Genomic DNA, 21,701 nt, shown 5'->3' with positions numbered 1-21,701 from the left:
GCAGAAGCGACAAGTGGAGCACTGGTAAAGGAACAACAGCAGCAAGTCAGGGGTCAATTGGGCAGTTGCACTGGAAACAATTGTGTAAGCTACCATGCTCAAAGAACAGCTCATTTGATCAGGTGCAAAGTCCCATTGAAGCCTCCAGCTTGCCTGCTGCATTTCACTTTTGTAAACCTCTTCAGATTTCATAGGTTGCGGCATTAACTCAAATAAATAACAACCAAGACAAATAGCAGTACTAATGATCTGGGCAGGGGCTTCCAGTAAGATTACACATTTTATAAGACTTTCTCTGTTGGATAACAGCCAAAAGACTACAGATGGAGCATATACTTTGAGAAAAGTGTGTATCTTTGGTGTTCTAGAGTATAATCATTCTTCTGTGAGCTCATTTGCTATTTTAAGGATAAGTGGGTTTCTCCCACACAGATACTATTTGTGTATTTGGTCTTTTATATAAAAGTTGTGTGCAACACCTTTAAAGCAGGTAAGCACCCATTAGAAAGTCTGATTGCCTTGGCTAACAAAAAGAAAGGAGGGCCAGGATATTTATTACCTGTACTTCCAAAGTTCTCATCATTAAGCCGACTTGGGTTTCTTGCTTGAGTCATTTGGAATCAGCAGTTCTACAACATGGTCTCTACAAAATACTTCCACCTGGACTGATGGGGTCCTCAGGTTGCTGGTGAATGGGTGGTGGTCCTACATTTTACCAAAATTACTATCTTCCATCACACCAAATTCTGCAATTCTAACGTTTAAAGAGTACTTTTATCACCATATGCCAATTTTAATATTAGCAGCCTAGGTGCATTGTTTGTGGTATCTTTTGAAAATGAGTATCATCCAAGGAAAATTAAACTATATGTTACATTTTTTAAAAGGCAAAAATAAAGTAATGTTGTGAACCAGGGTGTTTAACCATTTTTAGGCTGAGGGCCACACTAATCCATGGAGACCAAATGTCAAAGTGGATGTGGCCAAAGTGAAAAAGTGAGTGTAGGTGAACTGTAAAAGGAAGTGAGCCTTCCCCTTTTTTAAGGACACTTCCGGAGGTTCCTGGGGGTCAGGAAAAAAACTTTTCATACCATGCAATCACAGCAGGGGGGCTGTGGGAGTGATGGGGGGAGGAATTTGGGACAAATTGTTGAGAGGTCATGAAACCTTCTGGCATTACAGTATCGCAGGAGCAGTCAGTTTAAAACAGTTTTTTTGGGGGGGGGTTTAAAAATGTTAACTTTGGAGGACCACAATAAACCTTTTGACACATCACAGCAAGGATCCACAGGAGAGTTTTTAAAAAAATTAAACTGCAAATTATGGGAGGGTCAAAAAAACCCTATTAGGAGCCTGCATACAGCCCACAAGTTAGCAACACCTGTTGATAACATTTCATTGATAACATTTCATTGAAACTGGCCAATCAAATGCAATGCTTTGCAAAATTCAAAAATCAGTGCAAATGTGAAATTGCTCAAAAAATAAAATATTGCACTAGAGTGCTATAATGATATGTGATCTATTTAATAATATAGTTGGTATAACAAGGCCTAGCAGCTTTTAGTTGCTTTATTTGCTGTAACCAAATTCTTGATGGCTTGACAACTTAAGGATCCCAGGCAACCCACAAGGAAACAATGGCTCTTAGAAGTGTGGGAGATTCTTATCACGAAAAAAATTGAAATTTCAAATTAAGCTAGATAAACAGTTTACCAGAAAATAATCATTTTAGGAAAATGTGGCATCCACTCATTACGTATTTTGGAGAGTTATGTTAGCTCTTAGCTCTGTTGAAATATGTGTATATACACCTATAGTGATGAGTAATGAATGATATCAATTCTCTTAAATGGCTGGGGGCTGTTTACTTGCTTTGAACCCAGAGTTAGGTGTTCATGTTAAACAGGATATAATGTACTGCTTTATTGACAATCTCAAATAGAGAGAATGATAAAATGGCTAAGATGATGATTTTACACTGATCGCCTTCATTCAATTTTGAAAGGTAATGGCACTCTTTGACCCTAGTAAAGTATAATCTCTTCAAACCGAGTAGACAGAGCAGTTTCCAAATTGCACAACATCACCCCTTGCAAACTAAGATTTTAATGGCAATATTCCTATTTCAAAAATGCAGTGTTCCAATATACCTGTGTCAAACCAATTTCCCCATGCACCTGTTGAAGGGTAGTACTTTCACATCCTGTTACATGCGTATGACTTTCTATATGGTTTCTCAGTGGAGGGGCCATGGTGAACATTCAATGATGTCAACATGCAGTGGGACTTCCATTTCTTCCCCGCCCCCTGCCCCGCAGCTCCCTGTGCACCTTGCAAATACACTCCTGTGAGTTGGGGAACCCCCTGAGCATATTGCAGTGTGCAGGTGCTTTCAAGGTGGGAAAAGAAGAAGGAATTAACCGCTTTTGTCACAATGGATATCACCTCATACTTTTTCTTTACCCAGTGGTGTGCAGGATACTCTTTAATTAATAGTCTAAATATTAACTTTCAATCCTTGCAGGCTTTGACTGAATTCTAAAGAATGATTAGGTGCTTATACAAAAAAAAAAAAAAAAAGGAACCCTAGCATTACCATAGCTGGTTGGAGGAAAAACCTGTCTTCTGAAAGGTTTGCAACTGATCTTAAATTAGAGAATCCTTTTGTGAAAGAAAGAAATAACATCCCAACTCTACATTTGTAGTTGAGGTTTTCTTCTTCAGATATTATTCTGAAGCATCCAATAAACATCTCCAATACATGAAAAGAGAGAAGTAAAGTTCAGTATTTTTCAATTCTCTATTAAGTTATATTCAAATTGCAGAATTATGAGAGCTCTTAAAAGGGTGTCCTTCTATCACCATCTGATCTATTGCTACATAGACCAAAGCAGTCAGAATGATAAAGAGATTATTTACAGAAAAACCCTAAGCAAAACCCCATTTATGAAACTTTAGTAGTAATTACATCACCTTATTGTTCCTCTAATCACTTAGACATGACTTGAAGAGGTATCAGTTTAAATGTATATAATTTATCAAAAACATGTTACTTTGGACTGTATCCAAGTACATTATATTTAAGAGTACAACCACTGAAGTAAATGGACCTAAGTAAGCAATGTCAATCCAAGGGTTTACTCTGAACAGGACCAACATTGGACATAGTCCTCTATCTTTTTAACGGTTATCTATCATATATGGTCACAGGCCAAAACCCCAGTTTTTTTGCAAAGACAAAAACTATGTTTAACAAAAACAAACAAAAGCACAGCCTCACATTTTCACATTCAGGGCAAGATGTGTTATAATAAATAGCCAGCCACAAGTGTTTGTTCAATACTGGTAAACTAGTTCTGCATTCAGATTTTAATAGAAGCCCCAGCCTGAATGAACCCTTCTCAAAGTTAAGTAAATATCAAGGCTACAACCCTGCACAAAGTTGCACATCTGCCAGTCCTACTGAAGTCTGAGGAACCTATTTGTGGATAACTCTGGCAGAACCGCAGCCAGCATTTGTGTAAAAAAATAAGCTCTCCCAACTCTCTATTCTGAAAAGGAAGAAAGCCTTTTCCCAAATCACTACCGGCAGTTCAACATCTATCTGTCCCACAAAAAGCAATTGTTATTGAAGATTAAAATCCAAAAAGACTAAGGTCCTTCAAACTAGTAACAACAGTTAACCTAGAAAATACTAGTTACACAACAAAGATAACCAACAGAAAGGATATTGTACCTTTAAAACTCTATAAAGGTCTCTCTCTTTTTTGAAGACACTTATAAAAAACATGGTGGAATGTTATCCAACATAACTGGACCCCAATCTTCTAAAAATGACACAGAGCAAGAAGGCCTCACAAAAATTGTATTGAAATTGAATTGAATTGAAACTATCTATTGATAGCTGAATTGAAAATATCTATTGAATTCACATATTTTAGCCCCATTGTTATGTTGAAAATGAATACAATCTTACATTTTAGGAAAACTTTAAATCTAAAACTGAATTTTCATCTACAGTATAAGTGTCTCAACTTGTAAATGGAAAGTGTTGATGATCTCTCTTATGCCCCACAAGCACTTACTCCAAAATATTGTTTACATGGAATGTAACCAGACTAAAGAGGGAATGGGATAGTGGATTCAATTGTGGTAGGTAGCAGACAGCCACAGATCTGGCAATACTGCTTTCAGATATTGGATTACAATTATATTTATGTAGGCCACCATTTAAGTCTGGATCTGAATGTTTCTGACCTTTCCACAACCATTTCTGAAGGAAAGCAAATGTATTTGGGCTAGGTTTTAGCAACAACTGAGTTGGCCATTTTCAATGTATTTCTTTATGAGAACACTTTGAAATTATTCCCATACAGGCATAAATATAAAAACCTCTGGGTTGGAATTGTTCAATCACACAAATTTTTAGAGACAATCTCTGGACAGATAGTCAGAAACTAGTGCTGACAAACTTTTCCTCAGAAATTCATAGCGGTGACCAATTCCAATGCAGGATCTTCCATTCATGCATCTCTACTGAAATCATTCCAAATGAACTCCCAAGGAGAAATACACAATGCTAGAAGAAGCAGGAAGTGTGTAGATGACGTTCAAGTATCTCTATAGCTTAGAAGTAAGTGTATTTCTGGGTCCATAGTGGCACCCCAGTTTTATCTTCCTATTCATGCTAAGGTTGAATACCCCTTGGTGCCCACTTAGCAATGCTCTCCTTATGACAAGGTATGTACCTTAATATACAACTATTTACAAATAAATGAGCCCAAACAGTATACTGCAAAATCCTTATCACATAGGAGTATGAGCTAGGCTAAGTTATGTATCCAAACAGTAGTTGTAGGAAGTAGACAGTATGTGCGTGCATGTCTCAGTTCCGTAATTCAGTACCTGAAAAAGAAATGTATTTGGGCCTATACTGGAAGCGAGGGAAGGAACGTTTAAGATTGCTCTGCATCTGGAAACTGATGCATTTCACGTTCTGACAGTCTTGTGCAGCCTGATGCTCTACTTACTCAGAAGTAAATTCCACTGAGATTAATGGCATTTACTCCCATGTAAGTGTGCACAAGCCTGCAGCCATAATCTATGTTTCTGACAGTCTGTCTCTAAGGAGACTGGAGTCCCCTGCTGAACAGGAAAAAGAAGCTAGATATCTCTGTTCTGCATATCTATTTACAGGCTCTTCAGATTCAGGGCATGTGGGTCTCTGTGAGACTTACTCTTGCGGCAACAATTCTGAAAGAGGAAGGGGGAAAGTCCTGCAGGAGATTTACCTACCCATCTATATCAAAATGCAACATTCAGAGCAGGACAAAATTGCCTGTTAGGTGTTGAAGATGCCTGTTCATAGGGATCTGTCAATCCCTTTGTCTCTAATGTTTGCCCGGCTGTCTTCAGGAATCCTAGGGATCCCTTGCTGGAACAGGAAGCAACCAGAGTTGGGGCTGGCCACTTCTGAATCAGGCTGTCAATCGCAGGTTTAGGTAGTTCAAGGGGCTGATGGCAAGGGGTCATCCTTTGTAGTCATGACTGTCCCAGTGTCAAGCATCTGAAGGGTAGCCTATGTGACTTATTTTTTTTAAAAAAACAACAACCCTCAAGGTTATAAAAACTGCAAAGAGGGGAGAGGAAGAAATCACTGTGGGCCAAAGGTTTAGGAATGTGCATTTCTGTAGATCGGTCATCCCTGCAAGTCCCTTTGTCTGCCAGGCTCTCTTCTCCTTTTTTTTTATTTTTAAGGAGGCCACCTTGGAAGAAGAAAAAGAAGAAGGGGGGGTAGGGGGGTTGGGAAGCCTCCCGGGGGAAATCTGCCCCCCCGTTCCCCCCATAGCCCCCTTCCTCCTTTGTTTGCCTATATCTTGTCTCCTTTGCCTTTGCCTTTGCTGACCTACGAAGGGCTCGGAGGGCTACCGGAGCCCCAGCGAGGCCTGCTCGCTCGCTCGCCCGAGATCCCAGCTCTCCTCCTGGCGAGAGGTTGCAAGGCCCCGTGCAAGCGGGATCTGGAAAGGAGGCGGGGGGGGGGACACGACGGAGCCCGGACTCTCCCCTCCCCTCAGCCCCCTTTCGCCTCACGCACTTCGCACCGCCACCCACCCACCCGCTCCAGGCCCGAAGCGTCTCCCTCCGCCCGCCCCTCCCTGGCGGGGCCGCCACAGAGCTCAGGCGACGAGGCCCCACCAAGGAGCCCGGGCCCGCCTCCCGTCCCCTCCGCGGCTGGATTCTTACCGGCGGCCCGAAGCTGGGGAAAGAGTAGGGCGGCGGCGGCGCGATGACGACGACGGTGGCAGAGGAAGGCGAGGGCGGCGGGGGAGGAAGAGGTGATGGGGGGCTCAGAGCCCCCAGGCCGCGGCTCCGGCTCCTGCCCCGGGCACCATGATGGCGGCGGCAGCAGCAAGCAGCAGCAGAAGCAGCAGCGATGGCTCCCTTCCTGCAAGAAGCTGCTGCAGCGGCGGCGGGCGGCAGGCCGGTCGGGAAAAGCGCAGCCGCCTCAGCCTCCTACTGGCGGTGACAGCGACGGGCCGAGAGAGAGCGAGCGAGAGAGCGCCGCCGCGGTGCAGCTTGGGAAATCGCCCGCAGGATCCGAACCCGCCACCAGAAGCACGGCTGCTGCTGCTGCTCTCTCCCCCTGAAGGGAAGGTGGGTGAAAGAGCGAGAGGAGTAGTAACAGAGAAGTGGAAGGCCGAGGGAGGGGAAGGGGAAGGCTTCGGAGGTCTCAGCCGCAGGACTTGTTTCTGGGTGCTGGGGACTCTGAGCGTGTGCCCCTCCATCCCAAATCTCTGAGTGAACTGCAGCCACCAGCATCAAGGACTAATTCGATTAATCGGTGTGGTTTCTAGGTCAGCTTGGACTTCTGACTTGAAATTCAGCACTTGGAGATCAAGGAGGTGGGGAGAGAAGAGAATAGCAAGGGGGCCTACCTAAAAAGTGCAGAGGAGAGTGCAGGAAGGGAGTAGATGCTGCAACTGCATTGGGGTGAGCAAGGTTAAAGGGTGTTAGGTAGTCCTATCTTGGGTTATTCCACACACCTGATGTCCCCAAACTGACAACTGATGGAACACGGTAAGGCAAACAAAAAAGTGCACCAGCATCATCATGCAAGAGTTGGCCAAAAATAATTTATAATTTATAAAAAGAGAAAGCTACAGTTGCAGAGCCACATCTGAAAAGGCCCTGTTGCCCACCAATCTGGTCTTCACTAACAGTAAGCCAGAAAGCAAAGCCTGTTACTGATCTAATGGATCAGGTAGGTTCATCTCAATACAGTAGTGAGTGACTAGACAGCTGGTAGTTTCCGCTTCTAGGATGAATTCAGATGTGTTGCAGTGAGATTTTGGCCTCCCAGCACCTGCATAATCCCTACAGCATGCTTAGATCGTGCTGCTAGAGCTAGAGCTACTCTCCAGAAGTTTGTCACTACAACTCCCATCAGCTCCACCCAGCATTGCCTTTGTTCCTGGATGGTTGAGTTGCAGTCTAATACATCTGGTGGATACCAAGTTGGGGAAAGCTGCATTACAAAGCTGAAGAGACAACATATATAAAAAACCCCGCCTACAATCTATACTCATGGCATTTTTGCAAGTATTAAAAAATATATACCAGCCCATCTATGCACATATATACATTGAGTGGTGACTCTGACAGGCAATTTGCCCAGAACTGTTACTCATCCTAAGCAAGTAGCTAACAATAAGATACTTGGACTGCAATCCTAAAAACATACGCACACACAAACTGCACTTCTCATATGGGGTACTTCCTAACTGGTGGCTCTTAACGCTACCCAGTAGTCCTCCCACTGTTAGATATATGCAGAATTGCAATTGACTTTTCACATTTTTAGGTAAAAAGTGTTGTGTGTTTCATCTACACTACTAAGTGTGATGCAGCTTTATGGGCAGGGAAGGGGCAATTCACCTGAGCACAGCATTTTTTGATTATCTGTTTCCAAACATTAAAAAAAATTCATACCAAAGCACTTTTTCCATTTCAGGGACACTGCACAATTACTTCAGTTATGTTAAAAAAGTAGATGAAAAGGGTAAAATGGAAAAATAATAATAAACACAGCGATAAAATGGCACAGACTGAAACGGCAGTTTGGGCTTTTAAAAATCATTTTGTACATTTGAGTTAAGACATTTTTTCATTCGTGTGCTGTTGCTCAATTTCTTTTTTTTTTTTTAAGTAGTCAAAAATACAAATTAAATATTGCCAAAAAGCTGTGCAAATGAAATGGCCCCAACCAGAAAGGTAATAGGTGAAATTAGTGCTAGATTGGGACCTAGGAGACTGGGGTTCAAATCCCTACTCACCAATGAAGCTTACTGTGTGACCTTGGGCCAGTCACACCCACCTCACAGGATTGTTATGAGGATAAAATGGGGAGGTGGATAACAATGTACACTACTTTGAGGGAGGAAAGATGAGATATAAATGGAATAACAAAGAAATAATATCACTAACACATCAAGGCCACTTTACATGCCTCTTAACACAGATGGGAAATATTGGATATTGCAGTGCTGTGCTGTTGCTTCCACAGGAGTCTAATTTTCTGGGTAGACTGATGAAACACAGGAGAGCAACAGTTGATGAGAATGTAATGAAGATGCCCTCTTTTCCATAGGAAATAGTGTGGATGCACTTATAGACAGCATTTTATACTCCCCACATCCATGAGTATTAGGAAGTTCCAGGGCAGACTTTTATTTGATGATGTTCTTTCTGAGGAGAGTGTACTGGAGACAAAGAGAAGAGACACATGAATATGCAAATAATAGTAATATACTCAAGTGTAATATACTTTTTATAGAATGTTCCACTTTTTACAGGCGCTGCCTCTTTGCTGACAAATGGTGTTCTGCTTCCAGCTTCTTTCATTTGTTGCATCTTTTAAAAAGGAATTTAGATTCCTCAGAGCCAAGCTAGACATAAGGAGAAAAGATGTTTAAACAGAGATGTTTAAGCCTGCATCTGTCCCAATCACACTGCTTGTAGGGTTGGTGGATAATAAGCTATGGGGCAGTGGGAGAAAAAGTTTTAGCATCTCTCAGCCCATGTTCTCCTTTTTCAGTTAATACCAGACTCTCATTTTCTACATGACTGGGACAGATCTGGGTTTAAGTACACAGCCTGCCACTATCATGACTAGCTTTGCCTCTAATGAGAAATAGAATGAAAGGCCTCCAGCACAACAAAAGCCACTCCTTTTTCCGAAGCTGCATCATCTGGAATCCTTTCTCAAATTTGTTTGGCAGCCTGTAGTTAGTTAAATTGCAGGGAAATTATGGTGAAGGCACTGGAACAAATGTCAGCAGGTCTGTGATGTTTCTGATACTTCCACAGCTCTCCCACACTCCCGAGATCTTCAGCAACATACTACTATGGTAGTGCCATTGTGCTGAGATTATCATCTCTCGAGACTTTGTGTATAGCTGAATTAACTTGATTAATCAGTAGTGATGGCCAGTTGATATTCCTGGAGTCGCCTGCCTGTCACAGAGTGTGCCAAGATTGCACCCTTTTGCAGTTTGTAGACCACAAAACTGAAATACTAGTAATTAATGAGCACCAAATTAAACTATTTCCTTAACTGTTGGGCCTGAACTATTCTCTCACACTGAAATGAACTAATACAAACAATTTATAAACATTTCACAGGAATCTTAGAATAAATATCCACAAATATTTTAATATCATTTTATGAAATACGATCTAAATATATTTACTTAGGCTGCAATCCTGAACACAGTTACAGAGGGAACAGGCACAAAAGTGTTCTCTTGAGTTTCCACGAAATGTTATTCAAATGTCAGCACTTTGAATTGTGCCCAGAAATAAACAGGTAGCTTATTAAGCTATTGTAACGTGTGCTGTCTATGGCAGGCTTTGGTCAATAGTCTGGCTACAGCACTGTGAAGCAGCTGAGGTTTTCAAACACTCTTCAAATACAGAACCAGTGGTTACAGCTGTCCTAACAATATAACCAAGGCATGTGTTGCCATGGCTAGATCTGACATCTAAGAATGGAAACAGTAGTCATACCTGGGCAAATGCTCCTGGTCACTGTTCAAAACTGGTTTTACAAGTTCCGGGCTGAATCGAAGAATGCATCCAAATTATGACTGTGGGAACCTCTTTTTTTTGCAGATTGAAATTCAGTTTATTTGCCCTCAACACGCCCATTGGGTTTGGACTTAGAATTTGAACAACTTCATTGAAATTAGATGGAAACAAGATATAGAGTAGGGTGTCATCTGCATATTGGTGATACTGAACCCTCCAGACCTGGATAAACTCATCCAGTGGTTTCATGTAGATGTTAAATACCATGGAGGACAAGTTGAAACTTGAGGGACACCATAGGTCAGTAGCCAAGGCACTGAACAGGAGTTGCCCCAGCACCATTTTCAGGAACTGCCCCACCAAGTAGGACCAGAACCACCATAAAACAGGCTCCAAAGTTTCATCACAGCCATCCGGTCCAGAAACATAGCATGTGATGGTATGCAAAGCTACGAAGAGGTTGAGTAGAATCAACAGTGACTGTGACATACTCCCTCCGTCCAGTTCCTGGCAGAGATAATACACCAAGAGAACCAAAACTATATCTTATCTCATAACCTTTCAGGATTATCCTAGTCTCGTAACAGCTTATCAAAGATCACACCATATTATTATTGTACAAATAATACATTCTCAGAATGTTAATGTTCAAAACATTATCTAAAAGGTTATTCTAACACACACAAGATGGATGGACACACACACTTCAATAATTGATTCTGTAGTAACAACCACCAATGTGGCACACACATGCCATATGTAGTAATATTAAATAGGCACCCTCAATCTTAAATTGGCACCAGTTCATTTAGTGAGAATTACTTCCAAAAAACTACAGGATCAGGCTGCAAGACATACAAATTCTTTAAAAAGCCCTGTCATGGTCATGCAATAGGGCAATTTCAGTACACACACATTTAAAACATAGGCAAGTTAGGAGCAGGAACAATTGTTGGAAGTTTATTTCAAGCAGTGTTTTGCTTTGCTTGCTGAAACCCAAGCCTGTATAATCTAGTAGAATTAGACTTAACAGTATATATGTAACTGAGACACTAAAATGTTGTCAGATGCAGCAGAAAACAGATGTAGATTGTGCTCCCCACCTTACATGCCCTGTGTCAGAAGCCAAGCAGTACAAATAACCAATGATACAAGTGTTGCAAAAATTATACAGGATGCTGGAAAAAGAGCAACATATTAACGGAGGTATTTGCAAATATCACAGACATTTCTATGCATCATACATCAATGAGCACAACCTTAAGGGGAAGGAGCAACATACAGTGGTACCTCGGGTTACATACGCTTCAGGTTACAGACTCCACCACCCCAGAAATATTACTAATATTTCTATAAAGAGGATGCACATCTATAACAAATGGCTTCTACAGAAAAGACTAAAAATTTAGACACTTCAAACATGTAAAAAATGTAACCATGCTACACTAGCGACATGAAGCTCTGCATATTTTGCCAGATACAAATAGAGCCGTCTAGCTACAGAATATGTGAAAAGTCAATGGCTTAAGGATTGCTTAGAACAAGCTCTGATATTTACTCTTATTTTCATGTAGCATACAGCTGAATATTTATTTAGTTCATGTCATAATATGCCACCTTCCACTGATATGAAATAAATTGCTTATTAATTTTGACATATTTATTTATTTGTTGTTGTACTGGTTTGTGTATTCTGACTAACATGAATCATCATTGCACGTTACACCTGGGAAAAATGTTGAAGGAAGGGCACACTTCCCATCTTGTACTTTTATCAGTAATGTACCTTCCATATGTTGCATTTAGTCTTTCCCATGGTAGCACACAGCTAACACAACAACAAACATGATTCAGTTCCCCTTCAAGTCTCTTTGAGCGTGTCAGAACTGTAAGGGAAATTGAAAGCAGACCGCATAGTAAATCTGCAACACCTTTCCAATTCTATGGAACCACATAAACAAAAAAATCCGGTACAGTATATAATTTTTTGCCTGTGGCTTTTATGGCAACCCTTGAACTAATATATAGATCTCCTTGAAAAGCTTGCAGTGACTTGTATGCTGCTGTTTTTCCTGCCATACCTGTTTCATTTTTAACCATGGTTTAACACACAGTCCAGCAATTGCAGCACTAGGCACGTCCAAGCCTTCAGCATCGGGCCAGAAATAATAAATCTGTGCTCCCCTTAATTTTTTATTTTTGTTTTGCTGTATAGAAAGCAGGGGTGAGGTTGAGATCACATAGAGAAACACAAATCTGACATCCTGCTAGAGCTGTCGAAAAAGTTGTGGCTCGTGGATCTATCAGAAGTGGATATGAAACTTTCAGCCTTGATTCCTCCGGTTCCCCTAACACACCTGATAATTAGAATGCAATTTACCTTTTTCTGCCAACAATTGCATTCCATAATGGCTGGCAGTTCCAGAGGTCAGATTTAAAGATCCCAGCGACTCAACAATGCGGATCCTACTTAGGTGCAACAGGAGAGAAGAATTATGGCAGAGTCTGAGACAGGAGGGAAGCTGTAGGTAGAAAGGGGCATTTTGACAGTTGCAGAGTCTCCAGACTCTATTTAGAAGGGGGAGTTTACAGTGACTTTAACACCCCATTTTCACACAAGAAGATGTTTGTTATGTGGTACCTATTTCTTTACAGATTCCTCTCCTGTGAAAATGTCGTGATAAGCATTGCAAATTGTTCTGCCTTATTTTTGTGTGTGTTAGGCTACTTTGGAATACTTTGACACTAGGGGGCAATATGTAATCAAACATTTCTTTTACCTAAATACTTTTCATTCTAAAGAAACAAATTTTGGTAGACACTAATTGGGAGATGTACGGTTATTCACTGGGTTTATAAAATGTGTTTGTTTGCCAGTAAGTAATTTTTACTACATTCATAAATCAAAACTGTGCCCAAAAATTAATTACAAGAGAGTATATTTAGACACCACAGTTCAATGGATAAGTGGAGTTAAAAAGCACAAAGAGCCTATTCAGTCTATATTGAATTTTAAGCAGAAAGGATAGTCTTTTCCTCACAAGTTTTCCTTACCTTGAGAAGCTATGCAGTATCTAGCAAAGGTTCAGATGATCCAAGGCTGCTGCTCCATATCTACCTCTCCAACGACTCTCTGTCCTAAATTTTTCATAGCAGAAATTTCAATTTGTGAGCTCACACCTGTACTGTGGGGTGGGGGCAGGGACTACAGAGGTCCTTGGCTACAAAACAGGTCTGAATAATTATTTTTGCAATCCAGCATGTTTAATATTGTAAAATTATTGTTGAAATATCCATCTCTGTAAGGTAGTTGGAGTCAGGAGTCAATTGTCTGAGATGTCAAAACAGATATCTGAAATACCATGTTGATACTGAATATAGAAAGCAAAATGCCCAAGAAGTATCTGAGCATCTATGTGCAGTATAGATATATTCCTTGTGCAAATATTAGCTTACTAGTTTACCTGTCTGAAAAATTATTGGAGAGAAATCCATGCATAGTTGATAGTAAGATTAGCTAGCTTAGTTGCTAATGGTTGATGCAGGCACATGTTCCATTTGTCTTGTAAATGTTCCACTTCTAATACTTAATCTTCATATAGATGCTGACATTCTGAAGCACAGAGCAAGCCACTGTGATTGTTGGCATACTCCCGACAGCTTTCCCTGGATACTTCAAAATAGCAAAATGTACTGAACTAACAGCTTGTCTTTTGGGCACCATAGTAACATAGTTAAACTCTCTAAAACTGAGCTCAATACGAGTTAAGGTTTTTCAAATATGGCAGGCTAGAGAGAGGTTCTATCAACTGCTATAGTATTTGCAGGTGAGATAGGAATATGTTCCTATCCATCCACTTGTAGAAACATTGTTGATGGGCTATGCACACAATTTTCCTTTTGCTGAGTAGCCAACATTTCAACAACACACTATTAGAACAATTTGAAACAGAAACAGACTTGTTTCACAGTACTGCAGAATGAAATGAGAGCCTATAGGGGATGCCAGCTTTTCTGAGACATGTTGGAAAGTCAATTTGCTCCAGTCTCAAGAAACCAAAGTGAGGCAAACCTTTAAAAATGCTAAAATCCTGCTTTAGTAAAGCAGTACATAAAGTTTTTATGCCTTATGTGTTTTAGGTATAACTTGTCAGATGCAATGCTTGTTTTATGTTTTTGTCATATCAAAGTTCTCTCCTTTTACAGAAAACTTCTGCTAACGAGACTTTTTGGTCTGCTGCAATAAAAAAAGTTAGTACAGTAGCTTGAAGCTGCATTCTCTTCAGTGTCTTGAGGAAATTGGCAGTACCCTTCTTGCCTCCTCCACTGCTTTGAGGGCAGTCCAAGAAGTACAATTCATTGTTATAATAATATATTATATACAGGATCCCCAGCAATATGATGAAGCATCCTTGCTGAGGCTAATTAGATCTAGGTTGGGTCAGTGCCTGGATGGAAGACTGTCTGAGAACAACATGCACACTCCCTTAAATTCTACAAAAACTAAAAATTGCAAACAATACTCTCCATGAAGTATTGGACAGATAAGATGCGGGAGTCTGCTGTTACTGAGAATGAACGAGAATGCAGGAGGGCAATGAGCTTATTATTGATAGCCCAATCCATCTTTTAGGTTACATCTGAAGCAGTGCATCAACCAGCATCCTCATCTAAAATAGGACTGATGTACAGTGGTACCTCGGATTACATACGCTTCAGGTTAAATACACTTCAGGTTACAGACTCTGCTAACCCAGAAATATTACCTTGGGTTAAGAACTTTGCTTCAGGATGAGAACAGAAATTGTGTAGCAGCGGCAGCAGGAGGCCCCATTAGCTAAAGTGGTCTTCAGGTTAAGAACAGTTTCAGGTTAAGAACAGACCTCTAGAACAAATTAAGTTCTTAACCCGAGGTACCACTGTACTAGTTTACTTTGAGCAAAAATGAATTTGAGGTTACTTTTTTTTAGAGAGAGAAAGAGATGTATATTAGCAATCAAGAATTTGAGTCCCACATCAAATGAAAATGTACCTCTTAAAAAGTAAATGAAGCCCAATATAGGATACAACCATTTTAAATTCAAAATAAGTGCAAAAAATACAAAAAATAATAAAGTGTAGTTTTATTTAGCATTTGGCACAAAGCATACAACAACCTTTTGATCCCTTCTCAGATTTAATACAGTTAGCAAGAAAAAGGCATACTAATACATTTAAGTTATACAGCTTATGAAATAGAGGGGCGGGATAGGGGAAGGCACTAGGAAGATCAAGTGCATGGAAAATATTGACTCCAAGTGCCTAGTGGTATTAAATTAAGGCACGACTACTCTAGGAAGTTTACTAGAAAAATCTATCTTTGTAGCTGCTTATTGTTTTTTGGAATGTACAAGTTTTTACTCAGTTTTAGGACCCAGATTCTACAGTTCTTTGAAATGGAATGATTGGCAATAGATATATTCATCTTAAGGTGGATGAATTTTCCACTTAAACAATAAAGATGAAACCATTCTTAAAATAAGTTGTTAACCTTTAAAACCACACATCAAAAAATTACATCAATTTAGCTGAAAACATTTTACTCTGGAAACCTGGTTTTATAACTGCAGCAAGAAACAAGATCTGATTTGGGGAAAATAAACAGATTAAGTTCTTTTTGGAATATGTAAACTAATACATCCGAAATAATTAAATGCATACTTGACAAATGAATACTATTAATCTCAGAAGCTTTGCTACAATTATGTCTGGCATGATTCCACATTTACTCAAGTGACATTTTAAAGACTCCTATGCAGAAGAGCAAATGTGCATTAGATCTTTCCTACAGCTGGGAATTAATGTCTTGCATTTTAAGATTCAGAGCGAGCAAGAGCAACCTTGCTTTTGAACACACTGTACCAGAGAAGACACCAAACAATTCATTCTATTCATTTCCCTTTCAAAAAAAAAATCTGGACAAAATGAGTGCAGTAAACAAAACAGATGCATATACATATAAATGCAATTCACATTTATGTTGCTACAAGTGTAAGCAAAAGCAATTCAGATTAATAGTGTTCTTCCAGGTGGGGTGGAACGCTGTTACTATTCAACAAGGGAAATAATTTTATGTTCAGCATAATCTTAAAAAGACACATTGATGCAGAACCAAATACTTTTAACCTAATGGATGATGCTGAGTAAATTTAAAGCTGGTGTTAAGCATTTTTACTGAGGTCAGTAACAGTAACTATTCAGTGCTAATTGTTCAATCATGTGCTGGCAATTAGAGAAATTCTATAATAGATTTCTATTGGTTTTAAATTCAAGCACAGAAACACCACATTGTACTGTATGGAGCACCCCCACCGTTTAAAAATTTGATATAAAGATTAAGCTAATTTTTTGAGAAAACGTTTCTTCAGAGATGCACAATGCATGTGTTATGTTACAAATGGTGCTTAAACTTTGAAAACATAATTTTGTGCCATGACAAAAAATAATAATGGGCAAAACATCAGCATATCTTATAGCATTACAATTGTGAAACAGCAACATATGAAGAAGGGGTACCTGGAAATGATTTACATAGTGCAAAGATTGGTGGTTCAAGAGCCTAGTATGTTGAACAGTTTAGTTTATGTAATCATTGGAGCCAACTTGGATCCTCCTTATAGCCTTACCTCAAGAGAGAACTACAATGTTCAATTTGCTACTGCATGCAAAAGAAGCCACAAGGTGGCCATCAAGGAACAGAGACCAATTCTTTGTGCCCTACTTTCACAAATACACCAATTCCATGGTTTAATAATGTAGCAACTTAGTATCCATGTTCATGCACTTGTGCTTCTGTTATCTGGCAATTTGCCACGAAGGACTGAGTTCCATACATCACATCTTGCTGAAACATTCTTTTGCATTTGTCCAAACTTGAATTCCCTTCATAAGAAATAGAAAAAAAAACCAAAGAAAATGCTGGTTTTGAAGCGAGCTTTCAAACTGACAGTTGGATAGAATCAACTACCCAAATCCATGCATCCATTTCCACTTAAAAATGCTGGGAATTTTACACATGATGGAGGAGCACAAATCTTACATTCATCAGGATTCAGGATTCATGCATGCTCTATGCTTAAGCACAAACAGAATATTCCTATCCCCAGAGCATAACAGAATAGGGCTTTGGAAGCAGGCTACTGAGTAATGCAGAGAGGAGCATCCTGAGGCTTCCCTTCCTGAGGGCAGAAACATGTATTAAATCTTCATACTGTGCTTCCCAAGTTTAAAACATTAGTCCATCAGACTTACCTTTTTGCACATGCTGATCTGCATTACAGCATAACTTATCAGGGCCTCTTTCAAGTCATGGTTCTTTTGCTCTTTGAAGCGTTCAATATCAGTCCAGGCACTTTTCATAAAGTCACTGCAATAAATGGAAAACAAATTACTGCAAAAATTGCCTGCATCATGTAAGCTCAAACTACCAATCCTGTTATTTACTGGATGAACAATTGCCGCCATCCTACTCAATGTGAGAAGCAACTGTAGCTGCTCATGAGAAGGGGACATATTCAAGAAAGGTTGTGATTTCCAGTATTTTTTCAGGATTCCTTCTCTCATCTTTGCTCACTAATTGCAGTTGTGCATTTATCAATTTAATGTGTCATTAATTATCAATCCAGATTCTCCAATTACCTCAACTGGGATCAGTTTTATATACAGGATTAAATTTTTGGATTAAAATACTGGATTAAAATTTTGGGGCCACCTGACTACATGTAATTAATGCATTTCCCCCCTCATGCTTCTTTTACTGCTCGAGGCTCAGATGGAGATCTGGACAGCTTGCTACTTGGAATTTTAACCTTTCACGGAAGTATTTTATTGCTGTGGATTCTGGAATGTGGAAACTATTTCCTAAGCAGCCTTGGGGATTAAAATACAACTTGGTGTCTAAATATACAAATATGGGTAAGGGGGTCGGGGAAGGAAGGAAATAAGCAAGGTGGTCTCCAGGAGTTCCCTCTTGTGTATTCTGCACTGTTTGTTCTTTGGAAAGTTTGGAATAGTTTTACTAGCCAGCTGATGGGAGTTAGCATTTTAAGTATTTTATTTCTAAACTGAAAACTTGGTGCCTTTTTCAGTGACCAGACTGCATTTCCCAATCATTTTGACACAAAGCGTCAATGTCTCTAAACATTTTATGAACAGCAAGTATGCATAACAGTCATTATCTATCTATAACCAATGACTGTTCACCCAAACACTCAAAACTGTTCAGTGGATCAAAAAGGTATCATCCAACCAAGACCCCAAAGCTTGGAGGCAATACTTACATGTTTTAACTGTATCAGCTTTGCATTCTTGAATAGAAATGAATGGTAGACATTCATCCTATGCAAGAAAGAAAAGGGGCTGCAATAATACACTCCATTGTGGTGGAAACAAAACCTGTCCCCCTCTTCTACTTCTTATGACCTGACAGATTTTCATTGTCAGACCTTTTTCCAGATGAACTGTGTCAAGGACCTTGGAAGTCTACTGATCAGTCAAAAGGACTACATAGAGTAGCATTCTGTTCCCATAGTGCGCACGCATTTAAATGGCTATGAAAAGCCCACAAGCAGAACATGCCTGCAATAGCACTCCCCGGCTCATGCTCCCCGGCAACCAGGGCTCTGAAGCACACTGCCTCTGATACTGGAAATAATAAACAGCCATCATTTTAATCCCCTTTTAAAAGCATCCCAGTTGGTCTCATCACTACATCTTCCAGTAGTGAATTCCAGTTTAATTATGTGCTGTATGAAAACCTCATTTTGTTTGTCCTGAGCCTTCCACTATTCAGCTTCACTGAATCAGCCCAGGTTCTAATATTGTGAGATACAGAGAAACACTTCTCTCCATCCACTTTCTTCACACCATGCATAATTTTATACTTCGCAACATTGCACCTTTAACAGATTGCTCTAGCTTTTCGATTACGTTAGTTGTAATTTTCTGCACCTTTTCCAGCCTTATGAGGCTCTCAGACACAACTGTCCATTCAGGGAAAGGGGTTGCAATCCAAACTGACAGTTCTGTGAAATGAACAAGGTGTGTGGGGATGGAAGAGGAGGCAATTTTTGTCAATTCTCCCTGCATCTTCCCTTCTGTTCTGAAGAGTTTTCCAATCCTCCACAGAAGATTTTCAGGGGCACAATAAGTTGCAGCGGGAGGGAAAAACTGATGAGAAGCACCCTCCCTTCTGTGATGAATATTCCGTGAGCATAAGCCTACTCTCTGAATCCAACCCCAAACCATGTTCCCCACAGACCTGAACAGCATCTATTAATTTGCATGGCAAAAGTAAAATACAAACTTGCCCTTCATTAAATGGAATAGATTATTCAGGGTCATGTGTATGCTGCAATTCTGTGGGAGAGCAGAACTCCAGCTTCCTGAGAATCTCAGCTTTCATTTTTAAAAGCAAAATTTGCTTGTGATTGCAAAGATCTGTTTGGAAGTGTCTGGGAAACATCTGCTGAAGCTTTCAAAGCCAGAGGGACTGCTGAAGGAGGGGGCCTTCAGTGTCCTATATAGTTCCTTGCCTCGCCTCATGCCTAACAAAGCCAGAATTATGCACAATAATAAAGATGGGGAGAATTCTGCTAAGAACTTGCTACCTATGCAAATAGACAAAATTTACATAATTCATGCAGGTCACAGAGAAATCCACTACTCTTGGCATGAAGCCTGATTTCCGTAGGTGCAGAATTTTTGTTTTTTTAAACCAAGATGTACAGATAACACTGAGCATATTGATCTTCTTAGCTGCAATCCTTACACAGGAAATCGTAAAAGCTGTTTTCCTCTGCAACAAATACACTGGTTTTAGAAATGTCAGCACTTATTTCCTAAGACTTTTGTTCCTAGCAAAAGATCATTCTGTTTGTTCACAAGTAGCCTGCTGATAAATCTAACCTTAATTGGAAGCTACCTATGCTTTCTATAAAATCTCAAAGGGATTTTTTTAGTTACCAAGTTTTCTCAGTGTGAAGAAGCATTATGTTTGTATTCTGCTCTGTGACAGAGAAGCCAGCCTGCTAAACGTATTGCTATCTTAATAGAACACATACAATAAACCATGAAACATGCTTTGAAAGTGTTCAGCTTTCTCTCACGAGCAGTAGCTAAGAATATGGAGTGATAGCCAATGAAAGTCATACAATTCAATAGGGCTACTCTGACTAATAGGGACGCGGGTGGCGCTGTGGGTAAAACCTCAGTGCCTAGGACTTGCCGATCGCATGGTTGGCGGTTCGAATCCCCGCGGCGGGGTGAGCTCCCGTCTTTCGGTCCCAGCTCCTGCCCACCTAGCAGTTCGAAAGCACCCCTAAGTGCAAGTAGATAAATAGGTACCGCTTTATAGCGGGAAGGTAAACAGCGTTTCCGTGTGCTGCGCTGGTGCTGGCTCGCCAGAGCAGCTTCGTCACGCTGGCCACGTGACCCGGAAGTGTCTCCGGACAGCGCTGGCCCCTGGCCTCTTAAGTGAGATGGGCGCACAACCCTAGAGTCGGACACGACTGGCCCGTGCGGGCAGGGGTACCTTTACCTTTACCTTTACTCTGACTAATACTGAATATGTTCTTTTTGCAAATGAAAGATTTTGCAAAAACTCATAAACACCAGAAATATATAAAAGTTGTGTGACAGATCCCAGATAGCTGCTTCCCTCATATTTAGCATTTAACAGATAACCAAAGTTTCCAAAGATAGTCAGATGCTGGCAGCATACTGTCAGCTTGCACAAATATGACTTTCACATCTACATTTTCTTTAAACATGATCAACAGTTACCGGCTTTCTAAATTCTTTGCTTTGAGCTGCTCCTCTCCATCACGTATCTGTTCTTCGAGCACTTTTATCTTTGCTTCTCTTTGTTCTGGGGTTTCCTGGCCAAACAGCTTGCTGGTCATTCCCTTCAAGGAGAATGTTCTTACAGTCTGAAAACAGTAAACATGTATTCTAGGAAATTTGCTTTTCTGGAGGGGAAGGTGTCCAAATACATGGATAAGGAAAGCTTATATGGCACATATAATTTCAAAATATTAAGCTGCATATAAAATGTGTTCTATTTTTATCCCAGCTGTCTTTCAAAGAGCTCAGTGACAAATTTGGTTCTTCCAAACCCTGATTTCCTCACAGCCACCCTGTGAAGCAGTTTAGGCTGACTGCCCCCAAGGACACCTAGTGCTCTTCACAGCCAAGGGGGAATTAGAACCTCCCTCATTCAAGTCAGACACTCGTAACAATGACACCATGTTGGATCTCACACTGTTTAAAAGAGACAGACTGTTAAACCTAAATCAAGATTTATTTATTTTTAACTATATATTTTTACTTAATGCAGCATGGTACAACTCAGACCAAGAATATGCTGCCGGCTTACACATTCCCATCCCTGGAGCCAACTGCCTGCTCCATTTCTGAGTAACTATAGTTGGACGAATTAGGCTAGCTTGGCAAACTAACGTTAAGCAGAAATAAAGATGAGAAACAGGGAAAGAAAGAGAAGCATAGAGCAAGTCCCCAGTCCTCCAAATAATGGTTCAGAGGATTCTGTGAAATGAACCAATGAAACAGTGGCT

The 21,701-nt window shown here is 40.3% G+C and overlaps 2 protein-coding genes across 6 annotated transcripts in view; both read right to left on the bottom strand.

Moving 5' to 3' along the window:
• Positions 1 to 11,386, bottom strand: part of ZNF148 (zinc finger protein 148) — a 38,808-nt gene extending 27,422 nt beyond the window's left edge. For all 4 annotated transcript variants that reach the window (XM_083584908.1, XM_083584910.1, XM_083584909.1 and 1 more), the window contains exon 1: positions 6,247 to 11,386. The gene's annotated coding sequence lies outside the window, so the exon portion shown is untranslated. The remainder of the gene's footprint in view (positions 1 to 6,246) is intronic.
• A 3,811-nt stretch (positions 11,387 to 15,197) lies between these two features.
• The window catches only part of SNX4 (sorting nexin 4), a 30,462-nt gene continuing 23,958 nt past the window's right edge, over positions 15,198 to 21,701 (bottom strand). The window contains exons 12-14 of one of the 2 annotated variants that reach the window (XR_014541501.1): positions 20,684 to 21,056; positions 17,380 to 20,300; positions 15,198 to 17,010 (exon numbers count right to left, since the gene is read on the bottom strand). Coding sequence is in view for 1 of the 2 variants with exons in the window: in XM_083585735.1 (XP_083441861.1) it covers positions 16,963 to 17,010; positions 17,380 to 17,494; positions 20,911 to 21,056 (309 nt within the window). In the remaining variant the exon portion in view is untranslated. The remainder of the gene's footprint in view (positions 17,011 to 17,379; positions 20,301 to 20,683; positions 21,057 to 21,701) is intronic. The other variant, XM_083585735.1, reaches the window with a different exon arrangement.

The sequence above is a fragment of the Podarcis filfolensis genome (assembly GCF_964270895.1).
Source record: "Podarcis filfolensis genome assembly, chromosome: 1".
Taxonomy (NCBI): domain Eukaryota; kingdom Metazoa; phylum Chordata; class Lepidosauria; order Squamata; family Lacertidae; genus Podarcis; species Podarcis filfolensis.
This window is presented reverse-complemented; position numbering and strand designations above follow the sequence as displayed.